At 45.1% G+C, this 22,084-nt stretch overlaps 1 protein-coding gene across 2 annotated transcripts in view; it reads left to right on the top strand.

Moving 5' to 3' along the window:
* The window catches only part of large1 (LARGE xylosyl- and glucuronyltransferase 1), a 232,777-nt gene that overhangs the window by 191,643 nt on the left and 19,050 nt on the right, over positions 1-22,084 (top strand). For both annotated transcript variants that reach the window (XM_084330085.1, XM_084330086.1), the window contains exon 11: positions 12,550-12,713. In XM_084330085.1, coding sequence (XP_084186211.1) covers positions 12,550-12,713 — 164 coding nt within the window. The remainder of the gene's footprint in view (positions 1-12,549; positions 12,714-22,084) is intronic.

The raw sequence follows: 22,084 nt of genomic DNA, 5'->3' as shown, positions 1-22,084 counted from the left end.
CTTTCTCTCGGGGGAGGGTGGAAACACGACGCCCCCCCCCCCCCCCGCCACGCTCACTCCACAGCGGCTGCAGAAAGGGGCTGCAACAGGGTGTTTCATCTCTTCTGAGGCCCGACCAATCACGCCGCGCCGCAGGGGGCGCCTCCGTAATGAGACGGCTTGCTCGCTCCCTCTCTCTGGGCCGCGCGGCCCCGACGGTCCTGTGTGGTCGTAGAGACGCGGAGCTCAGGAGGCGATCAGTCAGCGGCGCGTCGGGGAGGAACATGCCCCATAAAGCAGACATGGGGCCCCGGACATGGGGAACTGGGGGGAGGGGGAGGGAGAGAGAGAAACGGAGAGAGGGAGGGGGAGAGAGGGAGGGAGGGAGAGAGAGAAATAGAGAGAGGGAGGGGGAGAGAAGGAGGGAGGGAGAAACAGAGAGAGGGAGGGAGAGAGAAGGAGGGAGGGAGAAACAGAGAGAGGGAGAGAGAGAGAGGGGGAGAGAAAAGGAAGGAGAGGGAGGGAGGGGGAGAGAGATGGAGAGGGAGAGAGAGAGAAAATGGGGAGAGAGAGATATATTGGGTGAGGGATAGAGAGAGGGAGGGAGAGAGAGCAATAGAGGGAGAGGGAGTGGGAGAGAGAGAGAGAGAGGGAGGGGGGGAGGGAGGGAGGGAGAGAGAAAGGGAGGGAGGGAGAGAGAAATAGAGATGGAGAGAGAGGGAGGGAAAGAGAGAGATAAATAAAGGGAGGAGAGACAAAGAGAGGGAGCGAGAGAGAGAGATAAATAAAGGGAGGGAGGGAGGGGGAGAGAGGGATGGAGAGAGAGAGGGAGAGAGGAAGAGAAAGATAGAAAGGGAGGGAGAGAGAAAGAGATGGAGAGAGAGGGAGGGAAAGATAGATAAATAAAGGGAGGGGAGAGAATAAGAGAAACGGAGAGAGAGGGAGTGAGAGAGATAAATAAAGAGAGAGAGAGAGGGCTTCTCAGATGGTGAGCATATGGACTCCCTGGCAGTGCTTCATCACCCTGTAGCAGCAGCGTCTCCTCCTCCTCCTCCTCTCCTGAGCTCTCCTTGAAGGTCAGCTCCGATCCCGCCGCCTCTTTACAGTGCCGCTCGACAGGCCGCTCGGCGTACGGAGAGGACTTATTAAAATGTCAGCTGCGGGGTCAGTTAATTAATCACGTTTTATAATTCTCCCCGTCGCGGCGCCGCGCCAAGGAGTCTTTCGCCAACCAGTCAACTCCAGTGTGTCCTTAACTCTTCAAGTGGTTCTGCTCACTCCATTTCTCAGAGTTTGAGCAGCGATTTAAATCCCATTAAAGCGACGATAAGCCTAATGGAGTCAGTCCAGGGATTGGCTGGGGGAGGGGGATTTTAAATCGAAATCGCGATTTGAAATGATGCAATTAGCAAATCGCAAAAAGAAATAAAAAATCGCAATTTCTTAAATTTTTATTAATTTTTTTTGTCTTAACCAGGAAGTCCCATTGAGATACAAGATCTCCTTTGCAAGTTGTTATTGTTGTAGGAACGGTTTGGGAGAGGGAGGTAAGGGGTTTTAGATTGTGTGTCATTTAGACTTCAGAGAGGGAGAGTAAAGTACAGAAAAAAAGGTACCGTTGGGTACCGGTATCGATTCCCAAGTCAAAAGAAACATTTTCAGGCTCTGTGTCCCGAACAGACCCACAGCGTAGGCCAGATGCAAGCCGCATTTTACAATAAACCTCTGTGGGGCTGCTTAAAAAGAATAATAATTATAATCGCAAATGTAATCGCAATCGCAATATCTGTCAGAAAAATCGCAATTCGATTATTTCCCAAAATCGTGCAGCCCTAGGTGGGGGCCACGGCGGGGTCGTTGGGACGTCTGGCGAGGGCCCGGTGCCACGGCAGCGCTGCTCCTCTCGCTTTTCGAAAGCTAAACTAAACGCCTCGCTAAAAGTGGAGCACAGCGGCGGAGACATTTTGACGACACAGACCCGTCTCACTGTTCCAGCGGACCGCCGGTAGCTGCTTGTCTTAAAAGGTATTACATTCAAACTCAATTTAAAAGGTCTTCAATTTCATTTGCACAGGTATTGCATTCTTGGGGGGTTTTGGGAGGCCCGGCTGAAATAACATTAAATGAAATGTTTTTGTATTCAAGTCGTTTATTTTTTTGCTGGGCTAGCGGGAGCTTGGTGCGTCTGACGAGAGCTTGTATTGGCGCACTTACTTTTTTCTAGTATGGCTGTGAAAATGTTGCTCTAAGTGGTATTGGAAACTAAAACGATTTTCTCATAGACTTCAATGCATTTGACTGAGAATTCTCTTCCTGCTTCCTCCCACACATGTGTAGCCAGCCCACCGCTTCTTTTCACCTGGCAGCGCGGACTCTCACTGAGAGAGTGTAACGTGTGGAAGGTCACACTACTTCTCTTAGATCCTTCCCTCGCTGTGCAGGCACCCCGACCGAACTGTAGGAGTCGCTGTCCACAACGACCCAGACCCACCCACCGGCTTCCCTCCCGCTGACTGCCAATCGAGCCAGTATGACGGCCGGCCAAGCCGGAAGCAACGCTGACAGCTGGATTTGATACCAGTGTCTCTTGCGTTGGTGATGAGCGCCTTGTCCGCTGCGCCACCCAGCCGCCCTTTGGCTGCATTTTTAACACTTTCAGTGCCAGCCATTAGACGCGGCCCTCTGTAGCAAGGCCAACGCTAGATAGATACAGTAGGAATCCGTCACCTTGTTTGTAGACCTATAACTATATTCTATTATAGCTATGGATACAATACTATGGTCATTTGCCAGTGACTTTCTTCCGGTCAAGATGCAAAAAAGAGATCATTTTTACATGCATACATTTGCGCGTTATACTGTGGTGAATATGTATGTTTTTAGATCGGTCTGGGGTAATTCCTGAAATGCTGAGGAATAGCCTTATAGCCTTATTATACTATAACCGTTGTCGTTTCTTGCCTGGACCTGCTATTATTCTCAAATCAAATCTATATCATAGGTATATTATGTTTCATCATGAATGCATGAAAGGGGGGGGGCGTCGTTTTTTGATGCTTTGATCGCCACCAAAGGCATATGTTGTGGACTAACGTTACAGACCCACATTCAGATCGAGCTGAAGACATGCTTGGATCAACGCAAGATTGATATCATATAGCCCTTAGCTTGACTAGGATGTACCCCGAAAAGAATATTCCAATTATCTGATCGCGATTCCAAGTATTGATGTCCATCGTGTCGCCAACATAATCCACCACACATCATGCGTCGAGAGCATTTGATTATTCTCAATCCGACCATTATAACCGCTGAGCTTGACAAACAAAAAAAACCCGACCCGGACCAATTAGATTGACGTCAGGCCAAGATACAAGGTTTCAAAGGGTGCTCAATACCGCTGTCTAGCTGGATGCGGCCAGTATTGCACTTTGGCGACCTCAGACTCATTCCCTATGGTAACAACAGGCCCCCTGGGTGGATAATGAATACAAATATCGGAAAAAAAGGAAAAACTACCCAGAACTGTAAAAAGTCGTTTATGGCACTGAACGACATGGGCCCAGAAACGACTTAAGTAGTTTTTGGCACTGAAAGTGTTAACACCTTGGCAGTCAGGTACTAGGTGTGAACAATAGCTCTTAAGTCCACCCCTAACCACTCTCCTAACCACTCCCCTAACCACTCCCTAACTACACCCCTAACGACTCCCCTAACCACTCCCCTAACCACACCCCTAACCACTCCCCTAACAAATCACCTAACTAATCCCCTAACCACTCCCTAACCACACCACTAACTACTCCCCTAACCACTCCCTAACCACACCCCTAGCCACACCCCTAACCACACCCCTAACCAATCCCATAACCACACCCCTAACCACTCCCATAACAACTCCCCTAACCACACCCCTAACCACTCCCCTAACCACACCCCTAAATACATCCCTAACCACACCCCTAAACACATCCCTAACCACACCCCTAAACACACCCCTAACCACTCCCCTAACTACACCCCTAACCACTCTCCTAACCACACCCCTAACTACACCCATAACCACACCCCTAACCACTCCCCCACTGGATTAGCTGTCAGTGACTAAACGGTACTTACTGTAGGTGAAAGTAGATGCTATACAAGCTGAACTACAAGCTACAAAAAAGTTACCTAGAACCTTGCAGTTTTTAAGCCAATAGATATATTCAGAAAAATTTGTATAAATACAAATACAAAAATTCTTTAAATAAAAACAGTCCATTTACCATTTACACAGACGTTACTACTAGGGCTGTCAAAGTTAATGCTTTAATTTTGGAGATTAATAAAAATTATTGAAAGCGTTAAAAAAATGTGTCTAGATTATCTGGAGTGAAAAATGTTCAACGTTCTGAACTTTCAGCAGCATCTTTGCTTGTTCTTTTTTTGCATCGACTCATGCACCTTTTTGAAAATCATCTGACATGAAATGGAACACATTTTTGTTGTTAATATGATTTATATTACTGGTAGTTCATACACGTTTGTGTTGATTCTACATTAATTCCATGATTTTACTCAAGTAAATATCTGTTACAAGCTTCGGTCTTAAGTAGAAAAATGCGATTTTTAATCTAGATTAATTACAGAAAAGTGTGAGATTAATTAGTTAATTTTCTTTTATCTATTGACAGCACTAGTTACTACACACAGATAGACATGAGGACTCGACGTAGAATAGTCCCCACGTTCTCCTTCAACAGTATTATATAATCTCCACCTATGGAGCAGGTTAGGGTTCATTCCAAAGACACACGTCGTCGTCCCGCAAATTGAATAATTCATTCCCCGGCACCTCATTTCATCCCTTGACTTTTGAACAGGCGGCGTTATCGGCTGAGAGCACGGCACGCGCCACACATTTCAAATGAATTATTGTCTTCTCTCTCTAAAGCCACCGTTCACGAACCGGGCAGTAGATTAGGTACGGCGGCGTGCCGGACTGTGAGTGTCTGGGGCGGTGAAGAAGAGGACTCCAGGAACGACACAGTGCGGCGGCCTCAGCCTGGTTCTTATTTCCAGATAACGGCCCCCGGGCCAAAACCGCGAGCGCCTGAATAACGTTTCACTCTCCGAGATCCACGCGGAGACAAGACAACTCATTTCGGCATAATGTAGAGAAACAAATTAATAGTATTATGGTAAAAGCTATAAGGCTAATAATGTAGTGTTTATCTTTGTAGATAGAGCACAGTACACTATATGAGTACGTACAGTATGCACAATCAAAGGGAATATCCTTTAGCCCAAACTCCACTGACATGAGAGACACTACTCTTAACTAACCCTCTCATCTCTCTCTCTCTCTCTCTCTCTCTCTCTCTCTCTCTCTCTCTCTCTCTCTCTCTCTCTCTCTCTCTCTCTCTCTCTCTCTCTCTCTCTCTCTCTCTCTCTCTAAAGTTCCTCTGTGCCGATAAGAGTTTTGATCAGATAGGGGGCTCCGCTGTTAACTGGATGGCGGGGAGGGAGGCCGCGCTTTTGATCCATACATTTTCCCTCTCGTCTCTCCCTTAATTGCACCAAAGTTTTCATTAAAAAGAGAGAGAGAGAGAGAAAAAAGTTGTACCAAATGAGAAGCACGCAACTCGATCCGTTGTCTGCCGAGCGCCGCTCTGAAACGGAATACTGATCAAGTATCATTAGCTTTTGAGCGAGGAGTCGCTCCTCCGGGAGAGAGAAGATGAGGGGGGGGGGGGGGGGGGGGGTGCACATCAAGTATAACGCCGTCTGCCAACGCAATAGGGACGGGAGGCGTTATTATTAGATTTGCAGACAGTTTGTTTACATGAAAGAGCTTTTCGGCTTTTGTTTGCGCACGGAGGACAAAGAGATGCGCGCCGTGTGCTAACAAACGGGCGTTTGCCGTGCCTTGAAGTTGTCCCCATCTGCACAGTTGTTTATTTGTTATCCTTATTCACCCGGGCAAATCGCTGACTGAGAACATTATTATTTACAGAGATGGAGAGTTGGGGGGGGGGGGGGGGGGTTACCCACATCCAGGGAACCTCGACGGCTGTTGTTGTTGAGGGAGGGACTCCTGTTTCCATGAATTTGTTTACAGGAAACATTAAACGGGTAGTACTTGCGCTGTGTCCTACTAACTAAACCAACAGTGTGGATCGTGGAGTAATTTCTCATCACAATCCATGCCGTTCCTCTGAACGAACGCAAGGTCAGTGGGGTCAAGCTCCTGTTCTGTAAACGCCGACTGAAGGTAACTGAAATCGACTCCACGGCGTAGTGTTGTCACGATACTGGAATTCCGAACTTTGATACGATACCTTGAAAAGTAACGATATTCGATACCATTTTCGATACCACAGGGAAAAAGGTTCAATCTTAAAATGTAAAAAAAGGAAGAAAAAAATAAAGATAAATATATATATTTTTTTTAAAATAAATTTTGCTTTTGTTGCTGGTTGATTCTCCTCAGCTTCTCTCTGGTACTATAAGAGAAGATAAATATATCACTTTTAAAACCCTTTGTTTATCTTTAGATCACACAAATAACTAAATGATATAATATTAGAAATTAAGTAAAGTTAATAGTACTGCGTGTTAAGCATAACAGATTGATTGATTGCAAATTGTATGAACAGATTGCAGAATGGGTACAGTACAGTACGGCTCAATACACACAATTGTTAAGGGGATTCAGACCAGAGAAAGACTTTTGTCTTGTTTACATCAGGGTCCCCCATTTTTTATTCATCATAACATATATTATATTAATATATTATATATATTAATCAAATTTAATTTATTACCTTTTTTCAACTGCAAAGTAAAACTTTGTCAACATGTTTTATCTAATAAAATAAAGTTCAGTCTGTTCATCTCACTTCAATCATTTTTATTGCAGAACATGGTATTTTCTCAAGCAGACAGATGTAATCTGTGTTGCATGTACCTGACAAACTGAATTGTTTGTATTACAGTCATATTCCAACTTAACTGAATGCACATGTGTGTGTGCAGACCCGGCGCCATGGGCGGGCATTAGGGGGCCGGGCCCGCCCACTGAGTCAGCTGTGCCGACCCTAAAAAAAAAAGAATTAAGATTTTTTTTTTTGGTCAATCAAAGTCGACTATCCAAATCCTTAGTCGGGAACAGCCCTAGTGGGCACTGACAACACTACTGAAGCTAGCACGGCACTCTGTGAGAATTAGTTTTCTACCCTCAAGAACGTCTTTACAGAACATCGCCTTAGTATGCTTCATCGACACAAGGCCAATTTAATTCAGTTGGCATTTGAGAAGGACTTAACAAAAAAGTTCAGGAATGAGTGGAGGGGCAGTGTTTTAAGAAGATTTCACTCTGTCCCCAAACGCGCTCTACAAATGATGGTGAGTAGCCTGTGGAGGAATTTTATTTGCTTTTTTATGCACCTTATTTTTGTCAGTTCAGTTCAGTTTGTCAGTGAATTCAGAAGTGTTGAATAAATGGAGACTTTTCAAAGATATAGAATAGAATAGAATAGAATAGAATAGAATAGAATAGAATAGAATAGAATAGAAATGTATTATCCTGAGGGAAATTTGACACTGCAAATCACTCAACATTAAACATTTAGACAGAACAAGTCACGAATAAGAATAACAAAACAAATGGCCTAAGAATAGAATAAAATGAAATAGAATAAAAATAGAATAAAAGATACAGTAAATAAATACAGTAAAAATATACTGAAGTCTACAGTAGGTGTAATATTGCACAGTGCTGTTTAAAAAGTAAGAGTCCAGGAAGATGGTAACTGTCACTCTGTGCTCAGTGATGCATTGTATAGTCTGATGGCTGTCGGAATCAAGGACTTCCTGTGCCGTTCAGTGCTGCATTTAGGTAGTGTGAGCCTATAACATGCTCCTCCTGTCAGCCAAGTCTGTGTATAGTGGGTGGGAGGGGTTTTCCCTGATGGCCTGGAGCTTAGCAAGGTTCCTCCTCTCTGCCACCCTCGCTAGGGAGTCCAGCTCCACCCCAACCACGCTACTGGCCTTCCTGACCATCTTATCCAGCCTGTTTGTGTCCCCTGCTCTCAGTCCGCTGCCCCAGCAGGTCTGTTATATATACCCGTTCAGTCTGTTTTTGTATAAGTGAATGTTCTTAAGATAGAGAGAAATTAGATTTTTCAATTGCCTCTCTGCTGTTTAGTTCAGCACCGTGGGCAGCGCCAAGCAAGCCACAGCGCCGCTGTCCCAGCTGAAACGTATAAAAGGGAACCTGTGTTGAAAAACCATTGTGCCCCCCTAAGAACATTTTATGCCCCTCCACTAATTTGTTTCTGCAGCCTGGTATGTGTGTGTGTGTGGACTACTGTACTATTACAGGTATTGAAATTAACAATGCAACTTCCTTATACAAAAAAAATAAATTAAAAATTAAAGAAAAATATGAATAATTAAATATCGATATTGCGGGAAATGAGTATTGAAACCGTTTTAAATATTCAGAATCGATATGTATCGAAAATCAATATTTTTGACAACACTACCACGGCGCACACAAAGTAGATTTGGGTTCAGCGTCAGTCGGCTCATACAGACGGGCTCATTATGAAGAGCCCCCCGGTGCGCTTTGGCAGACATTTTTCTTTTCCTTTACCGTGTTTACCGTACCAGTGATTTTGTCCTTAATGCTGCATGTGGGGTTAATGGTGATGGTAATAGTGCATTTCACTAAAAGATTTGATGTTTTGGGAACGTTCCAATTTTTAAAAGCCTATTGGGAGGTGTAGTCTGACATCACTTTAGTTTCCCGCGCTGTCCACCCGTATAGGGATTTATCATTAGGGATATGGATTATCGGCTATTGTAACAATTCTGCCTCATGATGAGCACAAAATGAGTTCCCTTCTATCACTAACATTATTGTTCAAGCCAGGGTTCGAAATTAACGGGGGCTTGGGGCATAATGCCCTTGAAAATGGACAAAATGCCCTCGAAAACCAGTTAAGGGGGGCACTTAATGCCCCCGACAGTTTACTAATTATATATATTTATCCGGTAATGGAGCGTCTGTATCGTACGGTTCAGATGACGCGCAAATAAAAAAAATCATTTGGCGGAGCCTGTGTTCTGCACTGGCTGCAGGCAGCAGCAGCAGCAGCAGCAGCAGCAGCAGTCAGTTTGTGTAAAAATGGCACGCACAATATAAATCAATCTTCATTACGACTTTAAAAACATAGCCATTAACATTACATAGGCCTACACACATCTTGCCATAGCGTTAGCAGTTTGTAAACACAACGCACGTTTTAACTATGGTAGCCCGACGCAGCCCGCAAGCTAATACTGTACAGTCAATGAAATGTCACCGTAGCTACTAGCTACTGTAGCAGAGGAGGAAATGGGAGTCTGAGAGGCGGGGTGTTTAAAGACAATGATAGGCGTTTATTCAACATCCAAGAAGGCTAACATACAATTGTGTTTTACTAACTCCAACCGGGACTATTGCCGCTTTCGCGCTGCTTGTTGATGTTATGAACGTGACCGGAACTGAAGGTGCCACACGCTAAAATGTCCGTGGGGACCCGGCGCCAACCCATAGATAGTTCCAACTCACCGAATTACTTAATCCACCACAGTTGCACTCAATATTTAAATAATGTTAGTCTAAATAAATGTAGACAGAAACATAATAATTTCAAGCAGAAAATGAATCTTTCCATTAAGAACTGACAATCAGGGAATTGGGCGGCGTGGCTCAGGGGTAGAGCGGGTTGTCCAATGATCGAAGGGTTGGTGGTTCGAATCCCGCTCAAGCCCATGTCCATCCCACTGCCGTTGTGTCCTTGGGCAAGACACTTAACCCACTTGCCTCGTATGAATGTGTATGCATGTGAATGAATGTTGGTGGTGGTCGGAGGGGCCGTAGGCGATGATTATTCGCCACGCTTCCGTGAGTCTGCCTCAGGGCAGCTCTGGCTGCAATTGTAGCTTACCACCACCGGTATGACTGTGTATGAATGAATAATGGACTCTGTGAAGCGCTCTGGGTCTCATGAAGAGCGCTATATAAATCCAAGTCATTATCATTATTATTATTATTATTATTATTATTATTATTATTATTATTATTATTATTATTATTATTATTATTATTATTATTATTATTATTATTATTATTATTATTATTATTATTATTATTATTATTATTATTATTATTATTGTTTTTGTGTGTTTATATTAATTAAAGAAAGGAAAGTCTAGTGCTGGCTGAGCATATTGTTTGTTTGCACTAAGTTAATACTTTGACAAATGTAGCCTATATTTTTCAGTCAGTTCGGTCTTTGTGTGCCAAACATTATTTAAGGCTGTAAACACTGTAAACCTTTTATTTTATTTTTAATAAATGAGAAGCATGTTTAGATTTGAGTGTTAATTTTTTTTTAATAAAAATTAACGTATATCGAACTGAAAACCGTGACCCCAAAATCGTGATACGAACCAAACCGTCCATTTTGTGAACCGTCCCACCCCTACCGTTTATCATAAAAATTCAGTGCCCCCGAAATACAAAAAAAAGCCCCCGAAAATCAATTAAGGGGGGCAAAAAAAGCCCTTGAAAAAAAATGTTAATTTCTAACCCTGGTTCAAGCATTTTTGGTTGAAATAAAGGTAGTTATGAGGTTTTTAATTTGTCGTTAAAAAGGAACTACCGGTACACTTACCAGTAGAATGCATGTCGATCAGTGCAGTTCCTCAGTGAACGAAAACATAAACGTTGTTATTTTGCTACCTTTATGATTAATTGTGAATTTGTTCATGTTGACACACACAACAACCAGACAGGGAGAAGACATCACACAAAGACAGGGATGGCCCAAGATAATAGATAATTCGAAATTAATTCTATTACTTGGAACCAACATAAGATGGCCGCCTGCACCATCTGGCTTTGGTCACTAGAGGGAGGTAGGGGACCAATGTCAGGAGGGGGGAAATGTCCACTGTCATTCCCGGGCCTGGGGACGTAACACCCCGGTGTCTGCGTCTTTGACGGCTCCCGTCACCTGCCGAGGGACATGCAGCGAAGTCCTTGCATCTGAGCTCGGGATTAACGTGGGAAACTTCCCGAACATCGTTGCGGATCCGGAGAAGTAATTCTCTGGTGTGTGTGTGTGTGTGTGTGTGTGTGTGTGTGTGGTGTGTGGTGTGTGGTGTGTGTGTGTGTGTGTGGAGAGATCAGTGTTGAGTGTTCTGATGGCCTGAGGGAAGAAGCTGAGTCTAATAAGTCTCTCTGTCTTTGCTGCATGAATGCGGAGGCGCTTGCCTGACCGCAGCGGTTTGAACAGACTGTTGTTGGGGTGATGAGGGTCCTTCATAATCCGACAGGCTCTCGATCTGCAACTCCTGGTGTATAAGTCCTCAGGGATGTGATTTTTCCGTTTTTTAACAGGATTTTCGGTTTTTCGGACCTAAAATCATGATAACAAAAATATTCAATTTTTTTAATGTAATAATAAATATCTTTTTTATTTTTTATTTTTTATGGTTTGATTATTTTTTCACCTGGTCTAAGTGAAACGCAAACGCAACATTTATCAGACCTGCTATTCTTGCATAACAGATTTTCATTGGCTATCGATAATGTTAGCAGTTTTGTTGAGTGGCGTGAGATGCTGTAAAGACGTCAACACACTAGGAAACACACTAACACTGGATTGCTTTTGTAAAACTGACCAACCAGGGAAGGTTACTTGCAAGCAGTGCCGCAGTCTGCTACTCAACACTACTCAAGGGAGAGCAAGCATTGTCCAGTTAATGTGAAGCTCTGTAGAAACATCAAACTCTCAAGCATGAGGTACAGAAGCCAACCTAGACATAACCAAGAAGCTGAGATGGAGAAATGTCACCACCTTCATTCTCAAAATCGACCTGAGAGCAAAAGAAAAGCAAAAGAGTCCATTAGTCCAACTGCAGCCCTTCGCAGTAGGCAATACTTCCAGAGGAGGCGGTTACAGGTGTTGCACAATCTGGTTGCAAAGAAGAAAAGATAAGGTCCTAACATTAGTGTTTGAGCCAGGATGACTTGGGAGGGGTCAAGATGACCCCCTTTAAATTTTTTAGGGGGACACTGATATATTTGATTAATTTTCTTTGTCCCTTTCCTCTCCCACCTTCCTCTTCCCTATGAACAGTTCAATATATACAAATAAAATGTGTTCATTCATTCAAATGGAGTCCGGTTTTTTTCTCAAGGCGCAATCACATCCCTGAGTCCTGTAGGGGTGGTGGTGCAATACCCGTAGTACACTCTGCTGAGCGAACAACTCTCTGCAGAGCCTTCCTGTCCAATAAAGGAATATCTTATCTTAAATCACAAATATCCCTTAAAGCCTTCTGATTCTAACGAGTCTCTCTCTCTCTCTCTCTCTCTCTCTCTCTCTCTCTCTCTCTCTCTCTCTCTCTCTCTCTCTCTCTCTCTATATATATATATATCCCTCTATATATATCCCTCTATATATATATCCCCCCCCTCTCTCTCTCTCTCTCTCTCTCTCTCTCTCTCTCTCTCTCTCTCGTCGGCAGCTTCAGAAGACTCTGTCTGAGCTAGACGAGGATGACCCGTGTTATGAGTTCAGGCGGGAGCGCTTCACCGTGCACCGCACGCACCTCTACTTCCTGCACTACGAGTACGAGCCCAGCGCCGACCACACCGACGTCACCCTGGTGGCCCAGCTGTCCATGGACAGGTACGGTCAGCATGGAAACGCCCAGGGATAGTTAACCTGCGCATACAAGCGTGCGTTTGCCGTGCCTTGAAGTCTTCCCATCTGCACAGTTGTTAACCAGTTGGGCTTGTGTCCATATAGCGGGTTTTTTCTCGGCGGCAATGTCTTTTTTCATTTGTTCCCGATGAGGAGTGAGCGTATGCGGCCGCCTAGCGCCGGGCTTTCCTGCTTTGCCTCTTTCGAGCATTTCTAGTTGAAAACCTCTGATTACTGTTTTCAGACAACCAATCATATCAGACGAATCGTGTCATGTGCCCACATCCTCCCCGCTCTGCGGCCGTCGGATGACAGCAGGAACATCACCAAACTCATCCAAACAAAGTACGAGGACAAGCGTCCTCCGGTTGGTGGTCATCGTGACAAAACACCATTACAGTAAAATAACAAATATACAATAAAACACAAAGGGGTGAATCACAATGCCAGACAATAGAAATAAATAACAAATATACAATAAAACACAAAGGGGCAAACCGCGGTTCTAGACAGTAAAATAACAAATAAATGACATAGATACATGGACGTTTTGTAGGACATTTTATGGGACGTTTTCTAGGACGTATGCACCAGGTCATGTAGGTGCTTCTAGCGCTGCCTTCTCTCTGTGTCTCCCTAAACTAAAGCATCGCCTCCAACAGCATCATCCACATTATCCCACTTTCAATTGCGAAACATTAACGACCCAAAAGCCTCCAAGTGCCCTAGGGTCTGGACACTTTCCTGCTAATGTTTCTCACTTTTAATTATCCACTCACACGCCTTATTCTTCTCACGTGTAACAGCAAAGTGGCTTTTTGTTCTTTGCTTTTTTTTATTATTATTAATTACCGACATCAAAAGGGCTCTTCGGTTGCCTTAGTGAGGAGGTGGGATCTTTCCAGACACGGTCATTGATCTTTTCCCAAGCGACGAGTTTCCGCGTGTTCCGCGCGGGGAGAATATTACCGACAAGTATTTATCAACTTGTAACTTGTAACAGAAAATGTAAAACTTAAAATGCCAGCCTAATAGGGCGGTCAGGTGGCGTAGCGGAGATTGCGTTCGTCACCAACGCCGGAGACGCTGGATTCGCCTGTTCGAATCCAGCTCCCGGCGCTGTCACCAGCTTGGCTGGCCGTTCACACTAATACAATTGGCAGTATTAGAGGGTGGGAAAGCTGGCGGGGTGGGTCCGGGTCGTTGTAAACAGCGACTCCTACAGTTCGGTCGGGGCGCCTGCTCAGTGCGGATAGGATCTAAGGGGGGTAGTGTGATCCTTCCACATGTTACACCCTCTCAGTGAGAGTCCACTCTGCCAGGTGAAAAGAAGCGGTTGATTGGCTAGACGTGTGTCGGAGGAAGCACGTGATAGCCTCCACTCTCCCAGACCGACTGTGGGGGCTAAGTGAGCAGCGACCAGGAAGGGGATTTGGAATTGGCATAACGACTAACATTGGGATGGGAGAAAATCGGAGGAAAAAAGGAGGGGGAAAAAAGATTAAAAAAAATATTAAAAATGCCAGCCTAATATTGAATTTTCTTTATCTAGGAACGGCTGGGTATAGTGTAGAGGTCTAAGCACTGCAGCGGCTGGGTAGTGTAGAGGTGTAAGCACTAGGTGCGGCTGGGTAGTGTAGAGGTCTAAACACTGGTGACTGGGTAGTGTAGAGGTCTAAGCACTAGATACGGCTGGGTAGTGTGTAGAGGTCTAAACACTGATGGCTGGGTAGTGTAGAGGTCTAAACACTGGTGGATGGGTAGTGTAGAGGTGTAAGCACTAGGTGCGGCTGGGTAGTGTAGAGGTCTAAACACTGGTGACTGGGTAGTGTAGAGGTCTAAACACTGGTGGCTGGGTAGTGTAGAGGTGTAAGCACTAGATACGGCTGGGTAGTGTAGAGGTCTAAACACTGGTGACTGGGTAGTGTAGAGGTCTAAACACTGGTGGCTGGGTAGTGTAGAGGTGTAAGCACTAGATACGGCTGGGTAGTGTAGAGGTCTAAACACTGGTGGCTGGGTAGTGTAGAGGTGTAAGCACTAGATACGGCTGGGTAGTGTAGAGGTCTAAACACTGGTGACTGGGTAGTGTAGAGGTCTAAACACTGGTGGCTGGGTAGTGATAGTCTACACCCTCCCCAGACCGACAGTAGGGCAGCATGTGATAGTCTACACCCTCCCCAGACCGACAGTAGGGCAGCATGTGATAGTCTACACACTCCCTATACCGACAGTAGGGCAGCATGTGGTAGTCTACACCCTCCCCAGACCGACAGTAGGACAGCATGTGGTAGTCTACACCCTCCCCAGACTAACAGTAGGGCAGCATGTGATAGTCTAGACCAGGAGTGCACAACCTTTTTTGAACCAAGATCTACTTTTTAATTTACCACCTAGCCGAGAGCTACCAGCCAAAATTGTATATTGTAAGCCGTCATTTGAGGCTTTATAAAAGCAGCATAATGAACACAAATCTGTCAGTGCCGAGTCCGACCTCATCTTAAATACCAAACAGCATTGCTTGTTGTAGTTAACAAGGAGAGGCAGAGTTGATTTTGCCAAAAAAAAAAAAAAAAAAAAAAATTATAATCTAATTGTATTAATCGAGATCTACTTGAAATCAGCCCGCGATCTACCTGTCGATCGCGATCGACTGGTTGGGCACCACTGGTCTAGACCCTCCCCAGACTAACAGTAGGGCAGCATGTGTTAGTCTACACCTTCCCCAGACCGACAGTAGAGCAGCATGTGAAGAAGTGTATTTTTAGTCGATGGTGAAATATTGGTCAGGTTTCGGCTGTCCTAACTGGTGGGAAGTTCGTTCCACCATTGTGGAGCGAGGACCGAGAATAGGTGGCTTCTCTTTGATGACCCTCCCGGAGCTCGGATAGGAGTAGGTCTGAGGCGGCCAGAACATGCAGAGCGTAGGGGTCTTGAGGGTGTGCAGTTAGAAGATGTAGAGCGGCTGGGGTCTTGACGGTGTGTAGTTAGAAGATGTAGAGTGGAGGGGTCTTGAGGGTGTGTAGTTAGAAGATGTAGAGCGGAGGGGTCTTGAGGGTGCGTAGTTAGAAGATGTAGAGCGGAGGGGTCTTGAGGGTGTGTAGTTAGAAGATCTAGAGTGGAGGGGTCTTGAGGGTGTGTAGTTAGAATATGTAGAGCGGAGGGGTCTTGAGGGTGTGTAGTTAGAATATGTAGAGCGGAGGGGTCTTGAGGGTGGGTAGTTAGAAGATGCAGAGCATAGAGGTCTTGAGGGTGTGTAGTTAGAAGATGTAGAGCGGAGGGGTCTTGAGGGTGTGTAGTTGTAGATGTAGAGCAGAGGTGTCTTGAGGGTGTGTAGTTAGAAGATGAAGAGCGGAGGGGTCTTGAGGATGTGTAGTTAGAAGATGCAGAGCGGAGGGGTCTTGAGGGTGTGCACTGTGTAGTTAGAAGATGTAGAGCGGAGGGGTCTTCAGGGTGTGTAGTTAGAAGATGCAGAGCGGAGGGGTCTTGAGGGTGTGTAGTTAGAAGATGCAGAGCGGCGGGGTCTTGAAGGTGTGTAGTTAGAAGATGCAGAGCAGAGGGGTCTTGAGGGTGTGTAGTTAGAAGATGCAGAGCGTAGGGGTCTTGAGGGTGTGTAGCTAGAAGATGCAGAGCGTAGGGGTCTTGAGAGTGTGTAGTTAGAAGATGCAGAGCGGAGGGGTCTTGAGGGTGTGTAGTTAGAAGATGTAGAGCGTAGGGGTCTTGAGGGTGTGTAGTTAGACGATGCAGAGCAGAGGGGTCTTGAGGGTGTGTAGTTAGAAGATGCAGAGCGGAGGGGTCTTGAGGGTGTGTAGTTAGAAGATGCAGAGCGGAGGGGTCTTGAGGGTGTGTAGTTAGACGATGCAGAGCAGAGGGTTCTTGAGGGGGTGTAGTTAGAAGATGCAGAGCGGAGGGGTCTTGAGGGTGTGTAGTTAGAAGATGTAGAGCGGAGGGGTCTTGAGGGTGTGTAGTTAGAAGATGCAGAACGGAGGGGTCTTGCGGTGTGTAGTTAGAAGATGCAGAGTGGAGGGGTCTTGAGGGTGTGTAGTTAGAAGATGCAGAGCGGAGGGGTCTTGAGGATGTGTAGTTAGAAGATGCAGAGGGTAGGGGTCTTGAGGGTGTGTAGTTAGAAGATGCAGAGCGGAGGGGTCTTGAGGGTGTGTAGTTAGAATATGCAGAGCAGAGGGGTCTTGAGAGGGTGTAGTTAGAAGATGTAGAGCGGAGGGGTCTTGAGGGTGTGTAGTTAGAAGATGTAGAGCGTAGGGGACTTGAGGGTGTGTAGTTAGAAGATGCAGAGCGGAGGGGTCTTGAGGGTGTGTAGTTAGAACATGCAGAGCGGAGGGGTCTTTCCAGTTTCTGCGGCAAATATTACCGACAAGTCGTTGCGCTCTGCTGTGTCGGCGCACCAAGTCTGACGGAGACGACACTATGGAAGCCAGAGTGTAAATCAAACGGGTGACGTGGCTCCGTTCTGTCTCTCCATCTCCGGCATCACGCCGTTTGTTCACCTGGGTGACGTTCAGACAGACAGACAAGGGAACTGATGCATACGAGAGGGAGGCCATCGCTCACGTCGACGACACTTCTCCAGGAGAGTTATCTCTCCTTCTGATGTGTGTGTGTGTGTGTGTGTGTGTGTGTGTGTGTGTGTGTGTGTGTGTGTGTGTGTGTGTGTGTGTGTGTGTGTGTGTGTGTGTGTGTGTGTGTGTGTGTGTGTGTGTGTGTGTGTGTGTGTGTGTGTGTGTGTGTGTGTGTGTGTGTGTGTGTGTGTGTGTGTGTGTGTGTGTGTGTGTGTGTGTGTGTGTGTGTGTGTGTGTGTGTGTGTGTGTGTGTGTGTGTGTGGTGGTGGTGGAGGGGGGTGTTGGTGTGTGCGTTGCGAGTGTTGGAGTGTGTGTGTGGTGGGGAGGGGGGTGTTGGTGTGTGCGTTGCGAGTGTTGGAGTGTGTGTGTGTGTGTGGTGGGGAGGGGGGTGTTGGTGTGTGCGTTGCGAGTGTGGATGTTGCTTGGTTGTGTGTGTGTGTGTGTGTGTGTGTGTGTGTGTGTGTGTGTGTGTGTGTGTGTGTGTGTGTGTGTGTGTAGGTGTGTGTGTGTGTGTGTGTGTGTGTGTGTGTGTGTGTGTGTGTGTGTGTGTGTGTGTGTGTGTGTGTGTGTGTGTGTGTGTGTGTGTGTGTGTTGGAAGGCCTGGGGCACATGTAATTGGTGTGTGTGTGTGTGGTTGTGCACAAGCATCGTGTTCATTAGTGTGTGTGTGTGTATTGGTGTTTCTTTGCCTTGCGTGTCGCGACCCTCTGTGACTAATACGTCCCTCTAGATCAGGGGTTCCCAAACTTTTTCAGCTCGAGACCCAAAAGAGAAATTTGGTGTTTCCCCGGGACCCAAACTTACAGAAATACATCATGAATTTATACATACATTTATAAACTACTGATAAAGAACACAACAAACCATGAATTTCAAATGTATATGAAATGTATTTATTTAATTATAAAAGTACATCACAGCAATAATCAGAGTGTAATGTTAAGTTTCTCACCACCAACATTATGTACATACAATTTTGTAACACTTTTAAATGAACAAACATGTTTTACTCTCCTTTCTATTTCTCACCCCTTTTTCAACTCTCCATTTCTTACCCCCTCCCTCCGTCCCTCAACCTTAAACCCCAACATTGAGCAACATTCTGATTAATTTGTACTGACTTATTTAAAAATTCTACTGACCTGACATCATGCTAGAAGGGGTATAATATTTCATCTATGGCACAATGAAATCTAATGAGAGGTATGTGGCTGGTTGAAGTTTTCAACCAGCAGATCTATTCTGGGCTAGGTTTTTGAAAGTGCTATTCTGAGGTCATGCTGAGCATTTAGTCTGTTTCTGTATTTGTTTTTCAGGTATGCTAGAGTAGAAAACCCAGATTCACATAAGTATGTGGTGCCAAACTGAATCAACACATCTACAGCTAAAAAGAAAAAGAAAAAAAATTAAATTGGCGACCCAATAAAAACGGGTACGCGACCCATTTTGGGGCAGAGAAAGGGAGGGGGGAGAGAAAGGGAGTGAGAGAGTGAAAGGGAGGGAGGGTCAAGGAGGGAGGGAGGTGGCCGCTCAGCAGAAATAGCTGAAATAACGTTCTAATTCCATTTTCCTGAAGTCATTTTGAAATTTCAGAAACCGTGCCAGATAAAACGGGTACTTTTAGGAAAAGTCATTGAGTGACAGAGCTGGAGCTCGACCGAGTGACGAGGATACATTTATTGAAAATGCCTAGGGGTCATGTGACCCCTTGTCGGCTGTGCTAGTGTTAACCCCTTGAAGGGAGCGCTGTGTCCTATCTCCAAAGCAGTTACTGGAATGAGGGAAAATAAATAACTATACGGCACGTCGACGACAAGTCACTGGAAAAAAAACGGACTCAATTAGCAGGATTAGATTGGTTTTCCAGTAAAGCTCTTTGGGTTTCACTTTCTTCCTCTTTTTTTTATCTCTCTCTCTCTCTCTCTCTCGTATTTCTTCCTTTTTTTTTTATCCCGCTCTGTGACATTCAAGCTTCCGGCGTAACTTGATTAAAACTCGGGCCCGCCTGCTATGATCATGAATTACAAACTTCTTACTGTTTCACGCTGTGTGCTCCCGGCAACAAACAAAACAACTCTCCAAATGAGTCTTTCGCTTATTTCTCTCTCTCTCTCTCCATTCAGAGATGAAAGACCTCCGCACCGATACACAATATTCAATTTTTTTTGGGTTGTTGTTTTTTCCAGTTTGTGAGATCCAAAGGATTTGTGTGTTTGTTTGTGTGTGTGTGGGGGGGGGTATTATCATTTCAAACCTTTATTTAAACTCGAAAGGCAACTGAGGTTTCCGTCATTTACAGTCACGTTGAGTGTACGTACAGAAATAAGCAAAAAAAAGAAAAGGCATAATAAAATCACACAGCATCTAAAATCATAACAAAGAGACACAAAGAGGCAAAGAGCAAGGATAACAAATCGATTCAAACACAGACAACTCCGGCGGTCGGATGGCGTAGCGGAGATTGCGCTCGTCACCAATGCAAGAGGCTGCGGTCTCGACTCCCTTAGTCAGCATTGCCTGCGGCTTGGGCCGGTCGTCATACTAACTCGTTTGGCTGAGTTAGCGGGAGGGAAGTCGTGGGTGGTAATCTGGCATTGTGGACAGCGACACCTACAGGTCAGGTCTGGGTGCCTGCTCAGCGAAAGGCAGGAAATGGTCAAGGCAGCGTGACCTCCCACGCGTTACGCTCCACCAATGAGAGTCCTCGCTGCCAGGTGAAAAGAGAGCCACTGGCTGTCTCCACATGTGTCGGAGGAAGCATGTGGTAGACTTCAGGGTTCCCTTGTACCGACCAGTAGGAGGAACATGCGCACAACAACCAGGTAGGGGAGGGGGGGAATTGGCATAACGACTAAATTGGGATGGGGAGAAAAATAGAAAAAATCAGGTGGAGAAAAAGAGGATAAAAAAAAACACGGACAACTCGATTGACAAAGGTTGGAGATCAAGGTTTTAAACTCTGCAACAGAGGGGAGAATCTCAAGCTTTAAGGACTGTTGGAGTTCATTCCACAAGCTAGGGGGGCATCACAGCAGATTCACCCTGTTCAGAGCAAACATTTCATTACATATGAATGTCAACACTCTCCAATTATAGCTGAAAGTCTGCACTTTACCTCATGAAGTCGTCATTTCAAATCGAACGCGCTGGAGTGCAAAGTCAAAACAAACAAAAATAAATATGAATATTTCACTGTACAAAATATTTCACTAATGACTGTACTGTAGATGTTATACTGTACCGTCGTTGTGTTTAATCACTGGTTGCAAATCCTTTGCAATCAATGACTGGCTGAAGTCTGCGTCCCCCTGAGTGAGTCATTTGTGTGAACTCATTTTGTCCTCTGCTAACAAAAGCAAGAAACCCAACGCCCCCCTCAACACATCCTGGCAGCTAAGGATCAGTGGCATCGTTAGTCAAATAACATGGAGCTTATTAGTATTTTAGTTGTGTAGTGGACACTCCTTCAGAATAAAAGATGTGTAGTGGACACTCCTTCAGAATAAAATATGTGTAGTGGACACTCCTTCAGAATAAAAGATGTGCAGTGGACACTCCTTCAGAATACTAGATGTGTAGTAATAGATTTAATTTATATAGCACACTTTAAACTCAGTGAGCTCAAGGTGCTTCACAGCAGAAGGAAAATAACATTTTAAATAGAATAAAAAGGTTTAAAACAAGAAAACATTCAAATGAATAAAAATAAAAAGATAAGAATAAAAAGGTTTAAAACATTTCAAATGAATAAAATAAAATAAAAAAACATAAGAGCAGATAAAAAAAAACAGGCCCTATTGGAAGGCAGAGCAAAACAAATGGGTTGGCTAGCCTTGAAGGCAGCAATGGAGACTGAGGCCTTGATGGACCCCGGCAGCTGATTAGTAGTAGTGGCCACTCCTTCAGAATAAAATATGTGTAGTGGACACTCCTCCAGAACACTAGTTGTGTAGTGGACACTCCTTCAGAATAAAAGATGTGTAGTGGACACTCCTTCAGAATAGAATATGTGTAGTGGACACTCCTTCAGAATAAAAGATGTGTAGTGGACACTCCTTCAGAATACTCACCGTGACTCATCACCTTCCCGAGTTAACCCTTTCACTACCACACTACCAAAGGGTTAACCCTTTCACTACCACATGACAAAAGGTTAACCCTTTCACTAACACACGACAGAAAGTAAACCCTTTCACTACCACACTACAGACTGTTAAACGTCTGTAGTGTGATAGTGAAAGGTTAACCTTCTGTAATGTGGTAGTGAAAGGGTTAAGTTATGCTTCATTAAAAGCCTTGGGCCGAAATCTGTCCTCTGCGTTTGACCCATCCAAACTATTTAGGAGGAGCAGTGAGGCAGCCACACATAGTGCGACGCCCGGGGACCAGCTCCAGTTGTAACGCCAGTACCTTGCTCAAGGGCAGCGGCGGGAAACCTAGTGCTCGTGTCCTTTGGTGCGGGAGGAAACCAGAGTACCCCCAAAAGGAAAGCCACCCAAACACGGGGGAGAACGTGCAGACCCCACTCTCACTCAAGTCAAGTATTCCTCTTATTAATCCCATTGGGGAAAGTGTCATAGCAATAATAGAATAATAGAGCATAGAACAAAGTGCAAGTAATAATGATAATAGTGATCACAGTAGTAGTAGTAGTAAACAGTACTGGGTGGCAGGATCCAATCAGACAGTAGTAATAGTGATGATGGTATGCATGGTCCAAACCGTAGTAACACACTGCACCAGAGTCCTAACAGTGTTTATTATTAAGAGTCAGACAGTCCT

The sequence above is a fragment of the Notolepis coatsorum genome (assembly GCF_963971535.1).
Source record: "Notolepis coatsorum genome assembly, chromosome: 15".
Lineage (NCBI taxonomy): Eukaryota > Metazoa > Chordata > Actinopteri > Aulopiformes > Paralepididae > Notolepis > Notolepis coatsorum.
The sequence above is the reverse complement of the archived record's forward strand: the minus strand, read 5'-3'. Positions and strand labels throughout refer to the sequence as shown.